Source organism: Perognathus longimembris, chromosome 2 (genome assembly GCF_023159225.1).
Source record: "Perognathus longimembris pacificus isolate PPM17 chromosome 2, ASM2315922v1, whole genome shotgun sequence".
NCBI lineage: Eukaryota > Metazoa > Chordata > Mammalia > Rodentia > Heteromyidae > Perognathus > Perognathus longimembris.
In genome coordinates this window covers 63,167,878-63,185,004 of record NC_063162.1, presented here as the reverse complement: position 1 = coordinate 63,185,004, position 17,127 = coordinate 63,167,878, and the positions used below count along the sequence as shown (strand labels likewise).

At 43.9% G+C, this 17,127-nt stretch overlaps 1 protein-coding gene across 1 annotated transcript in view; it reads left to right on the top strand.

Moving 5' to 3' along the window:
- The window catches only part of Chat (choline O-acetyltransferase), a 60,169-nt gene extending 51,834 nt beyond the window's left edge, over positions 1 to 8,335 (top strand). The window contains exons 12-15 of the mRNA XM_048337289.1: positions 139 to 280; positions 434 to 496; positions 5,235 to 5,372; positions 8,066 to 8,335. Of these exons, the coding sequence (XP_048193246.1) occupies positions 139 to 280; positions 434 to 496; positions 5,235 to 5,372; positions 8,066 to 8,335 (613 nt within the window). The remainder of the gene's footprint in view (positions 1 to 138; positions 281 to 433; positions 497 to 5,234; positions 5,373 to 8,065) is intronic.
- Positions 8,336 to 17,127: the final 8,792 nt, after the last annotated feature.

The following is a 17,127-nucleotide window of genomic DNA, read 5'->3' as shown; positions in this document are numbered from 1 at the left end:
AATTACATTCATATTAAAATGAAACACTATATTGAGTCGTCAGGATTGTGAAAATAAAGTTGAGGATATTTCTATTTCAACATTTATGATTCCCTGTGAATAAACTACCATTTGTCAAGCACCCTTTATCTCTTACAGGCTCCACCGGAAACTTGTGCCCACCTACGAGAGTGCATCCCTTCGCCGATTCCGGGAGGGGAGGGTAGACAACATCCGCTCAGCCACTGCAGAGGCACTGGCTTTCGTGAGAGCTATGACTGACCATACGACATCCATGTCGGTAAGTCCTGCTGTGTCCTGACAGCCCCAAGGAGGCCAGGGAAGCCACTCTGGGCTGACCAGCCTCTCAGCTCTTTGACAAAATCCTCCTTATCTGTTTGCCATTCAACAACCTCTTAGGTCCTTTGCGCTAAACTTCTTGCTCTGTTCACAGGCCTCTGAGAAGCTGCAGCTCCTAAAGGTGGCCATCCAAGCTCAGACAGAGTACACAGTCATGGTGAGTGGCAGCAACACTGCTGTGTGAGCTCAGAGCCCAGGAAGGGCACAAGCTCTTCATGACAGGTCAGCCACCAACAGTCCAATGACCCCATAAGGCCACTCCCCTTCCCACTCAGAAATTCTGTTTTCTTATTTTTAGAACATAGGTAACACACTGTTCTTGCTCTTGCCACAAGATTTGACAGGAATACAAGAGTAGTGTTTGAAATAGTTTGTAGTGAAGTCAGATGTGAGGGGGTGGATTCTGCCTGGTAAATGGCTCCTTTGCACAATTACAGGAGAGACACTATTTATCCCACCTAAGACTGATTGCCTCTTGTTTTCTGTGTATTTATTTCTGTTATCTTTGAATGAAAGGCCTTTGCTAATTATTTTTTATTATTTGCATACAAACTATGGAGAATATGCTACTACTTGAGAGGTAATCAATGCGGTAATTGCAAATCATTCTAAAACCATCTTTGAAGGGTTTGGCCTAATACCTAATATCATCCTATGCACTTGAAAGCAAATACAATGTGTTTCTGGATTTTAGAACAAACCAATAGAGACTTTTCTTTAAATAAGTCTCTAATTTACGATATGATTATGATATTTGTGATTGTTCAGTTTGGGGAAAATTAAGTCTGATGTTATTCAGCTTTTCATTGCTGTGACAAAATACTTGAGACAATCAATTTGAAGAAGAAAAGGTTAGTTTTGGCTTACAGGTTCAGAGGTTCAGTCTATGGGTGGTGGGCCTCACAGCAAGGCTCCATGCCATGGCAGGCAGCTCTTGGTAGAACAAAACCATTCACCTTCGTCAGGGAAGCAGAAAGAGGGAGAAGAGGAGGAATCTGGGAACACCACAATCCCCTTTCAAGGCAATGCCCTCCTGCTAGGCCCCACCTCTTGAATTCCCTGTCTCCCAATAGTGTCAGTCTAGGGACCAAGCCTCTAACTCATATGCCTTTGGGGGACAATCCAGCTCCAAACTATAACAATACTCAATGTGTTGCTAGGGAACAAAGATGGACATTCATAGCCCTATCCTTAGGGAGTTCTGCATGCAGTTGGGGGCAGGGCCTTCAAAGGTCAAGTCCTATCTCGTGTGAAGTAATAGAGAATATGGAGTTGGGAGCTCTTTCCTTTGCTTGGGAAAACCAAGAAGACTCCCTGGGGGAAGTAGTACTCAAAATGAGACTTGAGATGAAAAGAGGGAAGGATAACCCAAGAAAGGAACAGTGCTTCAAAAGCAAAGGGTCCTGAGTGAAAAAGATAAATGTATATAAGAAAGCCAGTAGCTCAGTATGTGCATGCTGATATTGGGTTTCTCATTGCAAAACTCAAATGCAGAGTAAAAGTACTCTGGACTGGCTGTGGCGTGCCTCTTGGGCCAAGGTGGGAGATTGAAGAGGAGGAAATGAACTTCTAATTTAGTGTGGTAGATTGAATACAAAACCTGACCATCACTCACTCTGAAATCCCCAAAGCAGAAGTGAATCTTTTAAAGCCATAAATACACTAAGGTAAATAAGAATGGAAACTAAAACGATAGCAAAACATGAGAGCTGGAAATTAGTACTGATGAAAACTGGCTTAGGGGCCAGCCAGAGAAGCTGGATCAAAGGAACCATCAAAAGAGTGGGAATGGGACTGAAAAGAAGGGTGTCTTAGTCTCTTGGAGCCACTATAACAGAATACTAGGGACTAGGTGACGTAAATAGTAGATATTTCTTTTTCACTGTTCTAGAGGCCAGAATCCCAATCCAAGGGACAGCAGCTGGGGGAGATGCTCTGTGCTTCCAACGTAGCAGCCTTTGCAGCACCCTTGGAAGGGGCCAGGAGGAACACTGTGACCATGCCTGGCAGAGGGTGGAATAGCAACAAAGCTGAAAGCTGTGCTGGCTCCTCTAAGGGCCTTCAGGAAGGAGCCCTCTTGAACTAACTGCCTTGGTTTTATAAAGAAGTTTTACAAATAAAGTTTCCATAAATAGGAACGTAATTCTCAAAACATATTTTCTGTCAATAAAATTAACTCTGAATGAAAATTGAGCAGTAACAATTCAGTGGAAGGTTTAGAAATTGTAAGGTGGGGTTGGAGATGTGGCTAAGTTGATAGAGTGCTTAGATAATGAGTGAAAGCAGCCAGTCCCTAGTTCGAGTTCCCATCTTGAAACTAAAAAAAAGAAAAAATATGAGAAGGCAATCTCTCTAAATACCAACAAAACAGAAATTTAAAAACCATAAGAAGCAGGGCACTGGGCTGGGGATATGGCCTAGTGGCAAGAGTGCTTGCCTCGTATACATGAGGCTCTGGGTTCGATTCCCCAGCACCACATATACAGAAAATGGCCAGAAGGGGAGCTGTGGCTCAAGTGGCGGAGTGTTAGCCTTGAGCAAAAAGAAGCCAGGGACAGTGCTCAGGCCCTGAGTCCTGATCCCAGGACTGGCCAAAACGAAACAAAACAAAACAAGAAGCTGGGCACTGGTGACTCATGCCTGTACAGTAATCCTAGCTACTAAGAAGGTTGTTCTGAAGACTAGCCCTAGACAGGAAAGTCCATGAGACTACAAATCCAAAATAACCAGCAAAAACCTGGGCTGGAGGCATGTCTCAAGTGGAAGAGCACCAATGGAATGAGCAAGCCTAAAGAATATAAGGCCCTGAGTTCCAATCCAAGTACTGCCAAAAAAATTAAAAGATCAATTCAAGGGACCACAAAAATAATCAGTAAGAAAATCTAGTCATGGTGCAGTATGTAACTCAGCTGTAAATGTTTACCACACCCCATGAGCTCCACCAGCGATCTGTCATGGTCATTCTGTCTTGGTCATTGCCACAGCACAGCGTCAGGGATTCACAGGACCTCAGGAGTTCCCTTCACTCATTACTACTGTGGCTCTCATCCAAACCACTCCTTATTCTCACACCTGTTATTGCTACTCTTCTTTCATCCCTCCTGCTGTTGTTGGTTCAGAGATGGTGAAAACATGGTGGGCTGGCTGCTCTATAGAGCATGTGTTTATATGGACTTTCATAAACCAGAGATTAAATAGAAGTACCTAAATAAAGAAAAGCATAATCTACCAATGGATGAGTTCTCATGGTTCTTCCTCTATCCTGATGGGGACAATAAGCTGCGGGATTGGGGTAAAGCATGATGGTAGAGCAGATGGCTAGCATGCATGAGACCATGGGTTCAATTCCTGGCACCACTGGAAATGAATAAATGAATGAAAATTAAAGCAAGTTGTGGTTTTGTAACTTGTCTTTTTGGACTATAATTAGGTGCCTTCAGAGAGACTTCATTATCTTTATGTATTTGATCTCAAGTAAAGGAGACCAGCTGTCAGATCCCGAACGTGCCTTGTAAACCCAAACAGAGTTCATTAGGAAGGGAGTTTTCCTCCTGTGTGGGGCTCTAACAGCTAAATAACTATCTTATATAACTTGGAATACTCAAGAGTTATAATGACTGATGTTTACCTGAAGTTCATTGCTATATACAGGCATAGGCCCTTAAGTCTCCTTTGGTCCTCAGAATTGTCCCAAACACATAATCAGAAAGCAATATAAAACATCCTCAAGTGGGAGTAATGCAGGGTCTTGGCCCCATTTCCAGCCATACAGCTGCCCAGCGAGATTTTAAAAAAGAAAGAAGAAAGAATAAAATAACTTTTCACTATTCAACTAGCTCTTTCCCCTTACAACTATCAGCTGATCTGGGCCCTGGTGGCTCATACCTGTAATCTTAGCTACTTAGGAGGCTGAGATCTGAGACTCATGGTTCGAAGCCAGTCCAAGCAGGAAAGTCCCTGAGACTCTTATCTCAACCAACAAAGAGCCAGAAGTGGAGCTGTGGCTCAAGTGTTAGACCACCAGCTGTCTTGAGCAAAAAGTTCAGGGACAGCACCCAAGCCCTGAGTTCATGCCCCACTGCCAGCACATGAACACAAAGATAACAGCTGAGCCTCTGTTTAGATATCAAGTTCCTGACTCAGAATGAATATAGCCAGGCTCTGGTGGCTCATGCTGTAATCCTAACTACTCAGGAGGCTGAGGTCTGAGGGTCATGGTTCAAAGCCAGCTTGGGCAGGAAAGTCTGTGAAACTCTCATCTCCAGTTAACCACCAGAGTAGCAGAAGTAGAGCTGTGGCTCGAAGTGGTAGAGCAAAAAGAGCCTTGAGCAAAAACAGCTTAGGGACAGCACCCAGGCTCTGAATTCAAGCCCCATGACTAACAAAAAAAAAAGAATCTAGTTTAAGTGAATTCTTTTGGGCCCCACAAATGGCCAAGACTCAGGGACAGACCTGATGCTCTCTAACCCTCTTCTTTCTGTGGCCTCTCTTGGGAGCATTGGTTGTGATGAGACTCTGCCTCCCTCACAGGCACACTCCCCCTCAGCATGCTTAAATGGGCACAGCAGTCTCCGGACCCAGATTCCCTCCTCATCCCAAACAGGCTGCTATTTGGATGGCCAGGCCAGAGCCATTCTTTCTATTTGAGCACCATGTGGGTTCAGATGTATAGTGGAGACTTCGACACTGTGACTATTAAGCAAGCTTAAGGTACAACCCAACTTGTTCTTGACTCATCCTGTGCACATAGACATATGAATCCAAGCAGGGCTATGGCAGCCCTTGCTGGGTCAGCAGGACTGTTAGAGTCACCATTAGTACTGTGGAGAGAGAAGGGGAAAAGGAGACCCAACAAGTTCATGGCTCATCTCCTGCTCTCTATCCCTGATTCCCAGGCCATCACAGGAATGGCCATTGACAACCATCTGCTAGCTCTGAGGGAACTGGCCCAGGAGCTGTGTAAGGAGCCGCCAGAGATGTTCACGGATGAAACTTACCTGATGAGCAACCAGTTCCTCCTCTCTACCAGTCAGGTATAGCCCCTGCATGCAGCCCTGGCCTTCCAAGTGCAGAAATAACCAGTAGCTTTCTAAAGAGGCTGGTGATGAAAAGGAACTCCTGGATGAAATCAGCAAGTCCTAGTTCTGCCTCTGCTGCTTTCTTTCTCTTAAAAAAAAATGGGGGCTGGGAATGTGGCTTAGCAGTAGAGTGCTTGCCTAGCATGCATGAAGCCCTGGGTTCAATTCCTCAGCACCACACAAACAGAAAAGGCGGGAAGTGGTGCTGTGGCTCAATTGGTAGAGTGCTAGTCTTGAGCAAAAAGAAGCCAGGGACAATGCTCAGGCCCTGACTTCAAGCCCCAGGACTGGGATAAAAAGAAAAATGTAGCCAGGTGCCAGTGGCTCACATTTATAATACTAGCTACTCAAAGGGCTGAAATCTGAGGATCATGTGTCAAAGTCAGCCTGTGCAGGAAAGTCTATGAGACTCTTATCTCCAAGTAATCACCAAAAAGCTGGTGGAGAAGCTGGGCTGAAGTGGTAGAGTGCTATTGTTGAGTACAAAAGTTCAGAAACAGCACATAGGCCCCAAGTTAAGCCTCAGGACCAGCACAAAAATATTCTATTTTAATTGGCACATAATGTTCTATATACTTATGATATACAGTGTAATATTGACAATATCTTTTTCCAGTGTGACAGGGTCATCTGTTACCTCAGACACTTATCGTTTCTCTGAGTTGGGAACATTTTACCAGCTATTTTGAACCCCAAGCAATTATTGTCCATTCCAGTTATCCTGCTGTGTATCCTGCTACGGTACACTGGAAGTGATTCCTCCCATCCAACTGCAGCTCTGAACCCACTAACCATCCTCTCTCCCTCCTGCTTCCCCACCTGGCTCTGCCTCTGTGTGTGTGTGTGTGTGTGTGTGTGTGTGTGTGTGTGTGTGTGTGTGTGTGTGTGTCCTGGGACTTGGAGTCAGGACTTGGGCACTGTTCCTGATCTTTTTGCTCAAAGCCAGCATTCTACCACTTGAGCATGGCTCCACTTCCAGGTGTTTTTTTTTCTGGTTAATTGGTGATAACAGTGTCATGGACTCTCCTGCCCTACTGATTTCTCACTGTGATCCTCAAACATCAGCCTCCTGAGTAACTAGGATAACAGGTGTGAGCCACAGGGACCCAGCTTGGCTCTACTTCTTATGAGCTATGACCCTTTGCGAAGAATGATCTAACTCCTTGGAGCACTTATTTCCCATCTTCTCAATGGGAATGATTCCAGCCTCCCCTTTAGCCAATGTGGAAACAGCACGGAGCATACCTATCCAGGATTCTAACCACTCTGCATTACTGCCTTCCACCTGAGAGGTTGTGACCCACACAGGCACCACTGGCTCTGAAGTCCCGAAGGCCTAGAAGGGAGCCTCAGATAGGTGATGGGAATGATTCCAAAGGACAGGCCACCCAGGACTGGCTGCCAGCACCCATCTCCTAGTAGTGCTACAGACAGGCCTTGCTGGAGGACCTTGGTCACAAAGACAAGATAGAATACATTCACAGGTCAAGGTTGAGGGAGGAAATATCCCACAAGGCACATTACTAGAACTTTACCTTGTGAGTGGCTGAACATGGGCAGGAAAGGGAGCTGATAAGGCCATGTTTGAGGATAAAAGCCCACTCAGTAATTTGATGTTTGTCATGATAGCAGTGAACTTGCAGACATGAATAAATGTGGACAGAACACAGAAACATAAATCCTGCAGGAAACCATCCATGGGCAAAAGAAGTGCTCTGGAATGGCTTGATGGCCTGTGGCTATTGCACGGCAAATTTATCTGACAATGCAATGGCTCTATTAGCAAGACTAATGGCTTTTTCTGCCCCATTAAAATGGCTAAGGCCACTTCTAAAGGCCTGAGAACACAGCACCAGATCCTTGTGTGTTTAAAACAAGCCCTATCCCCAGACCTGCTCAAGAATTCTTTTTGTCCCCTAGGATTAGCTAATAAAACTAATTGGGGTATGTGGGTGTTTCAGTGGTTGTTTTCTAACCAAGTGGGATTTGTAGCTTGAATGCCCACAGAAACACATTGTCTTGGTTTGTGATCCTACAAATCGTTAACATTTTAAATTTAAAATATCTTAGGTGCATAACTAAAATTGTAGTTGATAGGAACCTTTGAAATACCCCGTGCTGGGTAATTGTGCATGACCAGGCTTTTGGGAGAAAAATCAGACCGGCCAGGCAATGCTGACAGTAATTAAGAATCTGGAGGAAATCAACACAGAAGATGAGCCAGATTTCCTCCAGTTCATAAATTACTCCCTGTGGGAAGCCATCTAGCAGTCAGATGTCACCAGGGCACCATTTAGTAAATTACCCTGATTGCCACAGCACCTCAAACAGCCCCTAGGTGAGGAAGAGACTCAGCCCAAGTCCTAGCAGTAGGACTCCCTGGGAACATCTGGCTCTGCAAGTATCTATCCTCTGGGGCTGGACTTTGGGTCCCTATCCCTCTAAAATCATGCCAATGGCTGGGTTTATTTTTCTGACTCTCACTGTGTCCATCCATGCTGAAGCAATTGGTTGATTTGGTTCATTCAGCCAACTCCCCTGGGTGGAAAGTAGTCAGACAAACAAAGGTCTTTGGATGTTGTAACTTTCTAGAAGGTTCAAAGGTTGCATTTCAGAACCAGCTGCTTCTGACCTATGCTCTCCTGCAGGTGCCCACAACCATGGAGATGTTTTGCTGCTATGGTCCTGTGGTCCCCAGTGGGTATGGCGCCTGTTACAACCCCCAGCCGGAGACCATCCTCTTCTGCATCTCCAGCTTCCGGGACTGCAAGGAGACCTCTTCTACCAGCTTTGCAGCAGCTGTGGGAGCAAGCCTGACTGACATGCAGGGCCTCTGTGGCACCGCACAGGTGGCTGAGAGCAAACCCCTGGTAACAAAGGAAAAAGCCATCAGGCCCAGCCAGGGTCACCAATCTTGACTCCTGCTGTTAGGCTTCAACTCCCCAAGCCCAACCCTGTGCAACTACCAGATGCTGTCACATCCCTGCTTATCTTGCCCAGCTTATCAGCTCACAGGCCACACAGGAACGCATCACAAAGCTGGAGTGTCTGCAGAAAGGGTCCCTCAGTGCACATGGGAGTTATCTCTCCCTACCAAAGTTCCCTTTGGTTCTTGTACAAGTGAGACGCAAAATCATGCTGGCCTGTCTTAGGTGGACTGAGCAGACCAGTGTCCATGTTAAAGACTTCTCTCTGTAGTCTGATGTTCATGTTTCCTTCCCCAGAAGGACCTAGAATGTCCAAGTAATGTTTCTGCTCAAGGGAAGAATGAGGCACCCCCATTGTGTGTCATAAACCCAGATGAATCACAAAGTGGAAGCCAACTCTATGCCAGTACCTTTTCTTTCATGAGGAGCAGGAACATGTTTTCTGATTCAAAGCCCTGGTCATGGCATTCTGGGGTTTCCAACAAGGCCTATAGTCCTGTGAGACCATAATCTTCCTCTGTACACTCACCACTGCCTCTCACATGCACACTGACACACTATACATATACAGACACACTCCACACACTTACATAACTGCCCCCTCACAGCCACTACACACACACACATCTTCCACACGTTCCATAAACCACCCCAACACAGACATGACATATTCCTCCCCACACACACACACACACACACACACACACACACACACACACACACATCAGGTTCATTTAAAATATACTGACCTGTATCCCGCACACAATTTATGTTTCACCTTTTACCTCCCAGCTGCCTTCCTTAAAGTTCGGACCATCATAGTTAGATATTCAGAAAGAAAACACAACACTCTCAGTGCCTGTTCCAAAGTCTCTGCAACTCTCTGAGCATCTGGTGGCATCAGAGGTAGTCCAGAATGGATGAACCTCATGGCCCAAGCATGTGAACCTTGGCTTAGCGGGTGCACAGAGGACTTGCCTGCTCCTCCATGCTGCCGCTTACATTTTTCTGATTCTTTGCCACCCCATTTCCTACTACATAGGACCCCAAGTCAATTTGCTCAGACAGGCTGTAAAACAGAGCAGTCTTCTGTGGGCTTCTCTACTGCTATTGTTGTTGGTTATTTCTTGCTCATTTGTTCTGAAGAGAAAGATTTTTCAAGAAACCTACTGTGACATTAATTTCAGAAAATGACAGCAGCCCAACCACATCCCCATTTCTGACTTTTTGATGGTTAATTGGAGATGAGTTTCAGATTTGTCTACCCAGGCTGTCTTTGTACCATGATCCTCAGATCTCGGCCTCCTAAGTCGCTAGGATTTCCAGGCATGAGCCACCAATGCCCGCCCAAAGATTTTCATTTCAACTTTTGACTTGGCTGAGAGAACCAAGCTCATTCCTTCTTTTCTTTAAGCATAGGGAAAGGGAGCTCACCCTGTTAATTCAGATATCAAGCCAAGCGCTATGAGGGCTTCGAAAATCCTGAGAGTTAAATATGTGGTTGGAGGGAATGTCTCTTTTCTCTGAGAAAGGAGCAGGAAGCTGGTCTTCCCCCTCTAAGAAGAGATGGTTGCCCCCTGTTTATGCAAAGGCAACGGTGAGCCAAGGCCATGGATTTCACAGTGGGGATCCTGGGAAAGGAAGACTATCCCATGTGTCCCCAAATACATGCATAATGAGATAGTCATTTGAAACAGCGATGCATAATCAGCGTGGCCATATTACAATACTTCTTAGTTGCCAAAATGTATAAAGTTAATATTTGAGTTCTATTTTTATAAAATAGTTTTAGATTTATGGCAATATATACATGTGTATTTATAGCCTTTCAATTTTAATTTATAGTATGTGCTTTAAAGAAATATATGTATGACTAAAGAATAGTATATTGAGAGCATTCTATGCAAGTTATTTAAAAGCTGTAAATCTGTATTCAATAAAATGGAATGACAAGAGATGTTGGCTGTCCTTCCCAATGGTGCTATGAAATGTGGTGTTTTAAATGCTGTGAGTGGGATCAGATGTCCACTGGCCAGGTCTGGGCTCTGCCAGCAGCAGTACAGGATGACTACAAGACACACAGGAACCAGGGTTGGTAGTAGACACTTGTAGTCTCAGCTCTGTTCCAAAGCGTATGGGCAACACACCCAGACTCTGTATCTAAAAACACAACGAAATGAAAACAAAAGATACGGAACCAGAAGAGAAAAGAGGTGGAAACTAAATCTCCCCTGGTGTGGAGAGGGGAAAAGAGTACAAAGGATGTCTGATCAGATGGTTGCGCGCCCAAACCTGTAGGGAGCACGATGTAGAGGTAAAGCACCTGGCCTGAGGCTTAGCTGCCTGGACAGTGAACCACCACGTGATGCCACCACCATGGCATCTTTGCTGTGGACTTGGGGGACATCTCCTATGTCCTACTTGTGAAGTGGTGATGGACATTGAGATCAACACTGGGCAGGAGAAAAGGGGATGAGGCAAGATGGACATTTGCTTGAAAATGGGGCAAGTGATGGAAACATCTACTGTTCTTGTTGCTTACACACACACACACACACACACACACACACACACACACAGAGCTACCCTCTCCACAGGTTCAGCAATCAGGTCATGTCAGAATGTAGATTCTAGAAAAGAGGGCTTGAGCCACTGTGAGCAGGAGCTGCAGTGTCTGTCAGAAGAGTCGCTGATGGCAGGGAGGCCATCTGGGGCTACAGCCTCACCACTGAGAAGACCTGCCAGCCACAGAAGGTGCTGAATTCCTGTCCCAAGTCAGAATGCCTAAAGATGTCCTTGCCCTGAGAAAGGGACTAGAAAAAAACACTTTCCACCAATCAGGGGAGGACAGGGAAGCCTGTCATCACTTAGGGCTTAGCTGGGGAAAAGACATTTGTGAGCAAGCAACACCTAAAACTTGTGCCATGCACAGATGAAAATGCCAGACTTACACAACCTCAATCCAAAGCTGGAACACTAAGCCAATTATTTTAAAAGGGCCCAACTAGCTTGTGGAAAGCTGAAAGGACTTCAGCAGAACCACTTTCCTCCTGGACACAATGAACACCCATTAGAAAAACACTCCACTACTGAGACACACACATAGTACAAGGAATGACTCACAGACTTGCAGCAAATAGAATTAACATCACAAAAGCCTGGGCTAGCAGATAAGCCAAGGAGAATTAGTGATAAATAAGCTGAATAGTATTAAATAAGCTATTAAAAAGATACAAGGAAGATAGAATAAAGATATATATGTAGAAGCTTGAGGAGAAATTTGATAAAATACAAAGAAAGCACTAGTCAAAGAGAAAATTCTAAGAACTTTTTAGAATTGAAGGAACAATTCTAAAATGCATGCGTCCAAGAAGAGATTATAACACAAGCTCTAAAACAACTAGAGAAGAAAAATAAATATGCCTCATATCAAAACCTCTGGGATACAGCAAACATGATTATGGAAAAATTATAGTTTTGAATGCTTTTGTCAGAGAAAAAAGAAAGACGAGAAATTGAAGCAACTAATTGCATATTTATTATTCATTGACTGAGGAAACTGATGGTTGAACTCAGGGCCTCACTCTTGTTAGTCAGGGACTCTACTTCATCCCATCTGAGCCATATCCCAGGCCCCTTTCTGTTTCTGTTTTTCTTTTTCTTTTTTTTTTTTTTCCAGGCAATCTCTCATGATTTTACACAGTACAACCTGAGACTGAGCTCCTCCTACTTATGGTCTCCCACATAGCTGCAATCACAGACACCCACTACTATTTCTGTCTGCCTAGAAAAATATAAAGCCCTAAAAAAAGGGGGGGAAATCTTTAAAAGCATAAAGAGAGCCAGGAGCTGGTAGCTCATGCCTGTAATCCTAGCTACTCAGAAAGCTGAGATATGAAGATCACAGTTCTAAGCCAGCCCAGGCAGAAAAGTCTGAGAGACTCATCTTTAATTAACTGTCATAAAACTGGAAGTGGAGCTGTGGCTCAAAGTGGTAAAGCGCTAGCCTTGAGCAACACCCAGGTCCTGAGCTCAAGCCCTACAACTAACAACAACAACAACACACACACACACACACACACACACACACACACACACACACACACACACACCACATACCATAAAGAGTGTACTGGATCAGGGATCAGGTCAGGGAGAAGATGGGAGTCAGGGAGCACAATACAAAGATTATTTCTATATGCACAAGGCCATCTACAGACACTGAACAAGCAGCCTGCTGAGGAGCTGTGGGTTTCGAATCCTTGCAGAACCAGGGGCCCAAAAGCCAGCATGCAGTGTTGCCAGGGAGGACCCAGAATCCCAAAGGACAAGCACCATTCACAGACATGAGTAAGACACACAAACACACCTCTGGGCGTGGCGGAGCACATCTATAACTCTACCTGTTTGGAAGCTGAGGTAGGAGAATCTTGGTTCAAAAACAACTTGGGCAGGGGCTGGGGAAATGGCCTAGTGGCAAGAGCGCTTGCCTCGTATACATGAAGCCCTTGGTTCGATTCTCCAGTACCACATATACGGAAAATGGCCAGAAGTGGCACTGCGGCTCAAGTGGCAGAGTGCTAGCCTTGAGCAAAAAGAAGCCAGGGACAGGGCTCAGGCCCTGAGTCCAAGGCCCAGGACTGGCAAAAAAAAAAAAAAAAAAAAAAACAACTTGGGCAAAACTGAAAGTTCCTATGGGTTTTTTGTTTGTTTCTTGTTTTCCAGTGTATTTTTATTGGCTATTATATGTGGAACAGTAGTGTTAGTTTTTTTTTCCATTTAATTTAAATTGCATAAAACACTGTGACAGAGAAATAAATAAGTTACTATAAAGCTAGTTTGAAACCCTGGGATTTTTGCAGCATTTATAACACAATGGAAGTTCACAACATTTTTGATTTATAGTTATTAAGTAAAGAAGATTTCTCTTCAGGATTTTTTAAATTATTATTATAAAGGTGATGTACAGAGGGGTTACAGTTCCATAAATCAGTTAAAGAGTACATTTCTTTTTGGACAATGTCACCCATTCCCTCACTCTCTCCCAGTTTTTCCCTCCCATCCCCACTCATGAATTTTGTAGTTCATTTTCAACATAGTGTCCAGTGAGTACCACTGCTGCACTTATTTGCCCTTTGTCCCTCCATTTTTGTGCCTCTCCTTATACTCCCAAAGACATATAAACAAACATTCAGAACAAAAGGAAAAAAAAAACCAAAAAGATTAAAAAGGAAACCTTATTTTCAGTTCCTGGAGTTCGGGGAGTTCCTATGTTAAAAAACAAAAAAGCAAAAACAAAAAATAACAACAGGTGCCGGTGGCTCACATCTATAAACCTAGCTACTCAGGAAGTTGATATCTGAGTATTACAGTTTGAAGCCACCCAGGGCAGGAAAGACTGTGAGACCCTCATCACCACTAAACTACCAAAAAAAAGTTGTAAGTAGAGCTGTGGCTCAAGTTGTAGAGCACTCGTCTTGAGCAAAAGAAGCTCAAGGATAAACATAATTGTGCTGGTGGCTTTAGTGTGGTCTTGCTTGTAATCTTTTGGGTAGATACCCAAAAGTGGGGCTGCTGGGTCATAGGGGAGCTCTATGTTTAGCCTTTTGAGGAACCTCCATACTTCTTTCCAGAGTAGTTGAACCAGTTTACACTCCCACCAACAGTGTAATAGGGTTCCCTTTTGGCCACATCCCCTCCAGCATCTGTTATTATTAGTTTTACTGATACTGGACATTCTTACTGGGGTGAGGTGGAATCTCAGTGTTGTTTTCATTTGCATTTCTTTTATGGCCAGTGATGTAGAGCACTTCTTCCTGTGTCTCTTGGCCATTTTCATTTCCTCTTCAGAGAAGTCTCTTTAGATCTTTCGCCCATTTGTTGAGGGGGAAGTTGGTTCTCTAGGACTTGTTTTGGAGGAATTTAATTTTTTGAGTTCTATGTATATTTTAGATATGAGGCCTTTGTCTGTTGTATGGCTGGCAAAGATCTTCTCTGTGGGCTTTCTATTTATCTGACAAGCTATGTCCTTTGCCCTGCAGAAGCTCTGCAGTTTGATGCAGTCCCATTTGTCCAATCTTTCTTTGATTTGTTATTTTTCTGGGCCTTTATTAAGAAAGTTTCGGGCTGGGGATATAGCCTAGTGGCAAGAGTGCCTGCCTCGGATACACGAGGCCCTAGGTTCGATTCCCCAGCACCACATATACAGAAAACGGCCAGAAGCGGCGCTGTGGCTCAAGTGGCAGAGTGCTAGCCTTGAGTGGGAAGAAGCCAGGGACAGTGCTCAGGCCCTGAGTCCAAGGCCCACGACTGGCCAAAAAAAAAAAAAAAAAAAAGAAAGTTTCATCCTGTGCCAAGGAACTCAGGTGTTTCTTCTACTCCTTCTTGTACTGTTTTCAAGCTATCTGATTTTACCCTGAGATCTTTGATCCATTTGGAATTGATTTTGGTGCAGGGTGATATATAAGGATCTAGTTTTAGTTTGTTGCATGGGTTGAACCAGTTTTGCCAGCACCATTTGTTGAAGAGGCTGTCTTTTTTCCATCCTATTTCTTTAGTTCATTTATCAAAGATTAAGTAGCCATAGGTCTACGGGTTCATTTCTGGGTCTTCAGTTTTATTCCATTGGTCCTCAGGCCTGTTCTTGTGCCACTACCAAGCTGTTTTTACTACTATAGCTTTGTAATGCAGCTTGAAGTTTGGTATTGCTAAAATATGGAACCAACCCAGATGCCCCTCAATACATGAGTGGATCAAGAAAATGTGGTATGTATGTATGTATATATGTATGTATGTATGTATACAATTGAATTCTATGCTTCTATCAGAAAGAATGATCTTTCCCCATTTGTAAGGAAATGGAAGAACTTGGAAAAAAAATCATACTAAGTGAAGTGAGCCAGATCCAAAGAAACATGGACTGTATGGTTTCCCTCATTGAGAATAATTAGTACACATCTAGGATAGTCCTAACAGATGATCACAATAGCTCAATATCTATGTCCATATGAATACATAAGATGATACTAAGTGAAATGAACTCCAAGTTGTAGAAACAAGTGGTATATCATTGTTCTTGTTATTTTCAACATGCCATGTGAAATTATGCCCTTTTTCTTTTGTATTTCTTTCCTATGGTTTTATCCCTGAGGTCACTGTAACAGATTTTAGTACCCTGGATATTGTATTGGAACTAGGGAAGGGAAAGGGAATACCAAAATCGAGAGACAAAGGATAAAAAGACAAACCAACGCAACAGCAATACTTACAAAACTATATGGTGTAAACCAACTGTACAACTCATGGCGGGGGCGGGGAGGGAAATGGGGAGGTGGAGGAAAATGAGGGAGTGGGTAACAAGTTGGATAAGAAATGTACTCACTGCCTTACATATGAAACTGTAACCCCTCTATACATCACTTTGACAATAAAGAAATGAAAAGGCTCAAGGATAATGCCTGGGCGCTGAATTCAAGCCCCAGGACTAGCACAAAAAAATAAAAATAAGCAGGGCTGGGGATATAGCCTAGTGGCAAGAGTGCCTGCCTCGGATACACGAGGCCCTAGGTTCGGTTCCCCAGCACCACATATACAGAAAACGGCCAGAAGCGGCGCTGTGGCTCAAGTGGCGGAGTGCTAGCCTTGAGCAAAAAGGAAGCCAGGGACAGTGCTCAGGCCCTGAGTCCAAGGCCCAGGACTGGCCAAAAAAAATAAATAAATAAAATAAAATAAAAATAAGCAAAACTTAAACTGATACCCCTTTTGCACAACACCTTGTCAACAAAATTTAATTAATAATAAAAAAACTTAAGCCGAAAGGATTGTCAGCATGGCTCAAGTGGCAAGAGGCCCTGAGCTCAAAACCCTTATACTGCCCAAATTTGTGTGTGCATGTGTGTGCACATGTGTGCACATGTGTGTACATGTGCACATGTGTCTAAGCTCCACATGGACTACAAGCACAATTTCAAGTGATTGGCTAGGTCAGGAAAGCTCAGCCCTGAAATTGCATGTTGGTAATCCTGGGTCACTGGTACAATCAGGACTAGGCAGCAAGAAGGTAAGAAAAAAAAAATGTTTTAGCCAGGTGCTGGTGGCTCACACCTGTAATTCCAGCTGCTCGGGGCAGAAAAGTCCCCATGGGCCTCTTATCTCCGATTAACCTCAAAAACTGGAAGTGAAGCTGTGGCTCAAAATGGTAGATTGATAGCAGAGAGCAAAAGACCTCAGAGACAGAGTCCAGGCTCAGAGTTCAAGCCCCAGTACTGACAGCAATAATCATAAACATAAGAATCCCTGCATTGTTAAAAAAAAAAAAAAAAAAGTTTTCCTCACCAGAACCCAGTGGCCTATGCCTATAATCCTATCTACTCGGGAGTCTGAGATTTAAGTTTGCCATTTGAAGCCAGCTGGGACAGATAGGTCGATGAGACACTGATCTCCAATTAACTAGCAAAAAACTGAGAGGTGAGCTGTGGCTCAAGTGGTAGAATGCCAGCCTTGAGTGAACAAAGCTAAGGGACAGCATCCAGGCCCTGAGTTCAAGCCCCAGAACTGATACCAATAATAATAATAATAATTATTATTATTATTATTATTAATCCCTGCATTGTTCAAAAAGGAAAGTTTCAACTCCCATTGGTTTTTAGCAATTAAAAATGTACACAGTAATCACAAGAGTGTAATTGTTAGGCTTATCTAATTGCTGTAATAGTTTACCCCAAAATCTTAGGCACTGCAAAAGTAAATGTTTCCTTGTTTTTTTCTGTCACAGACTGCTGTAA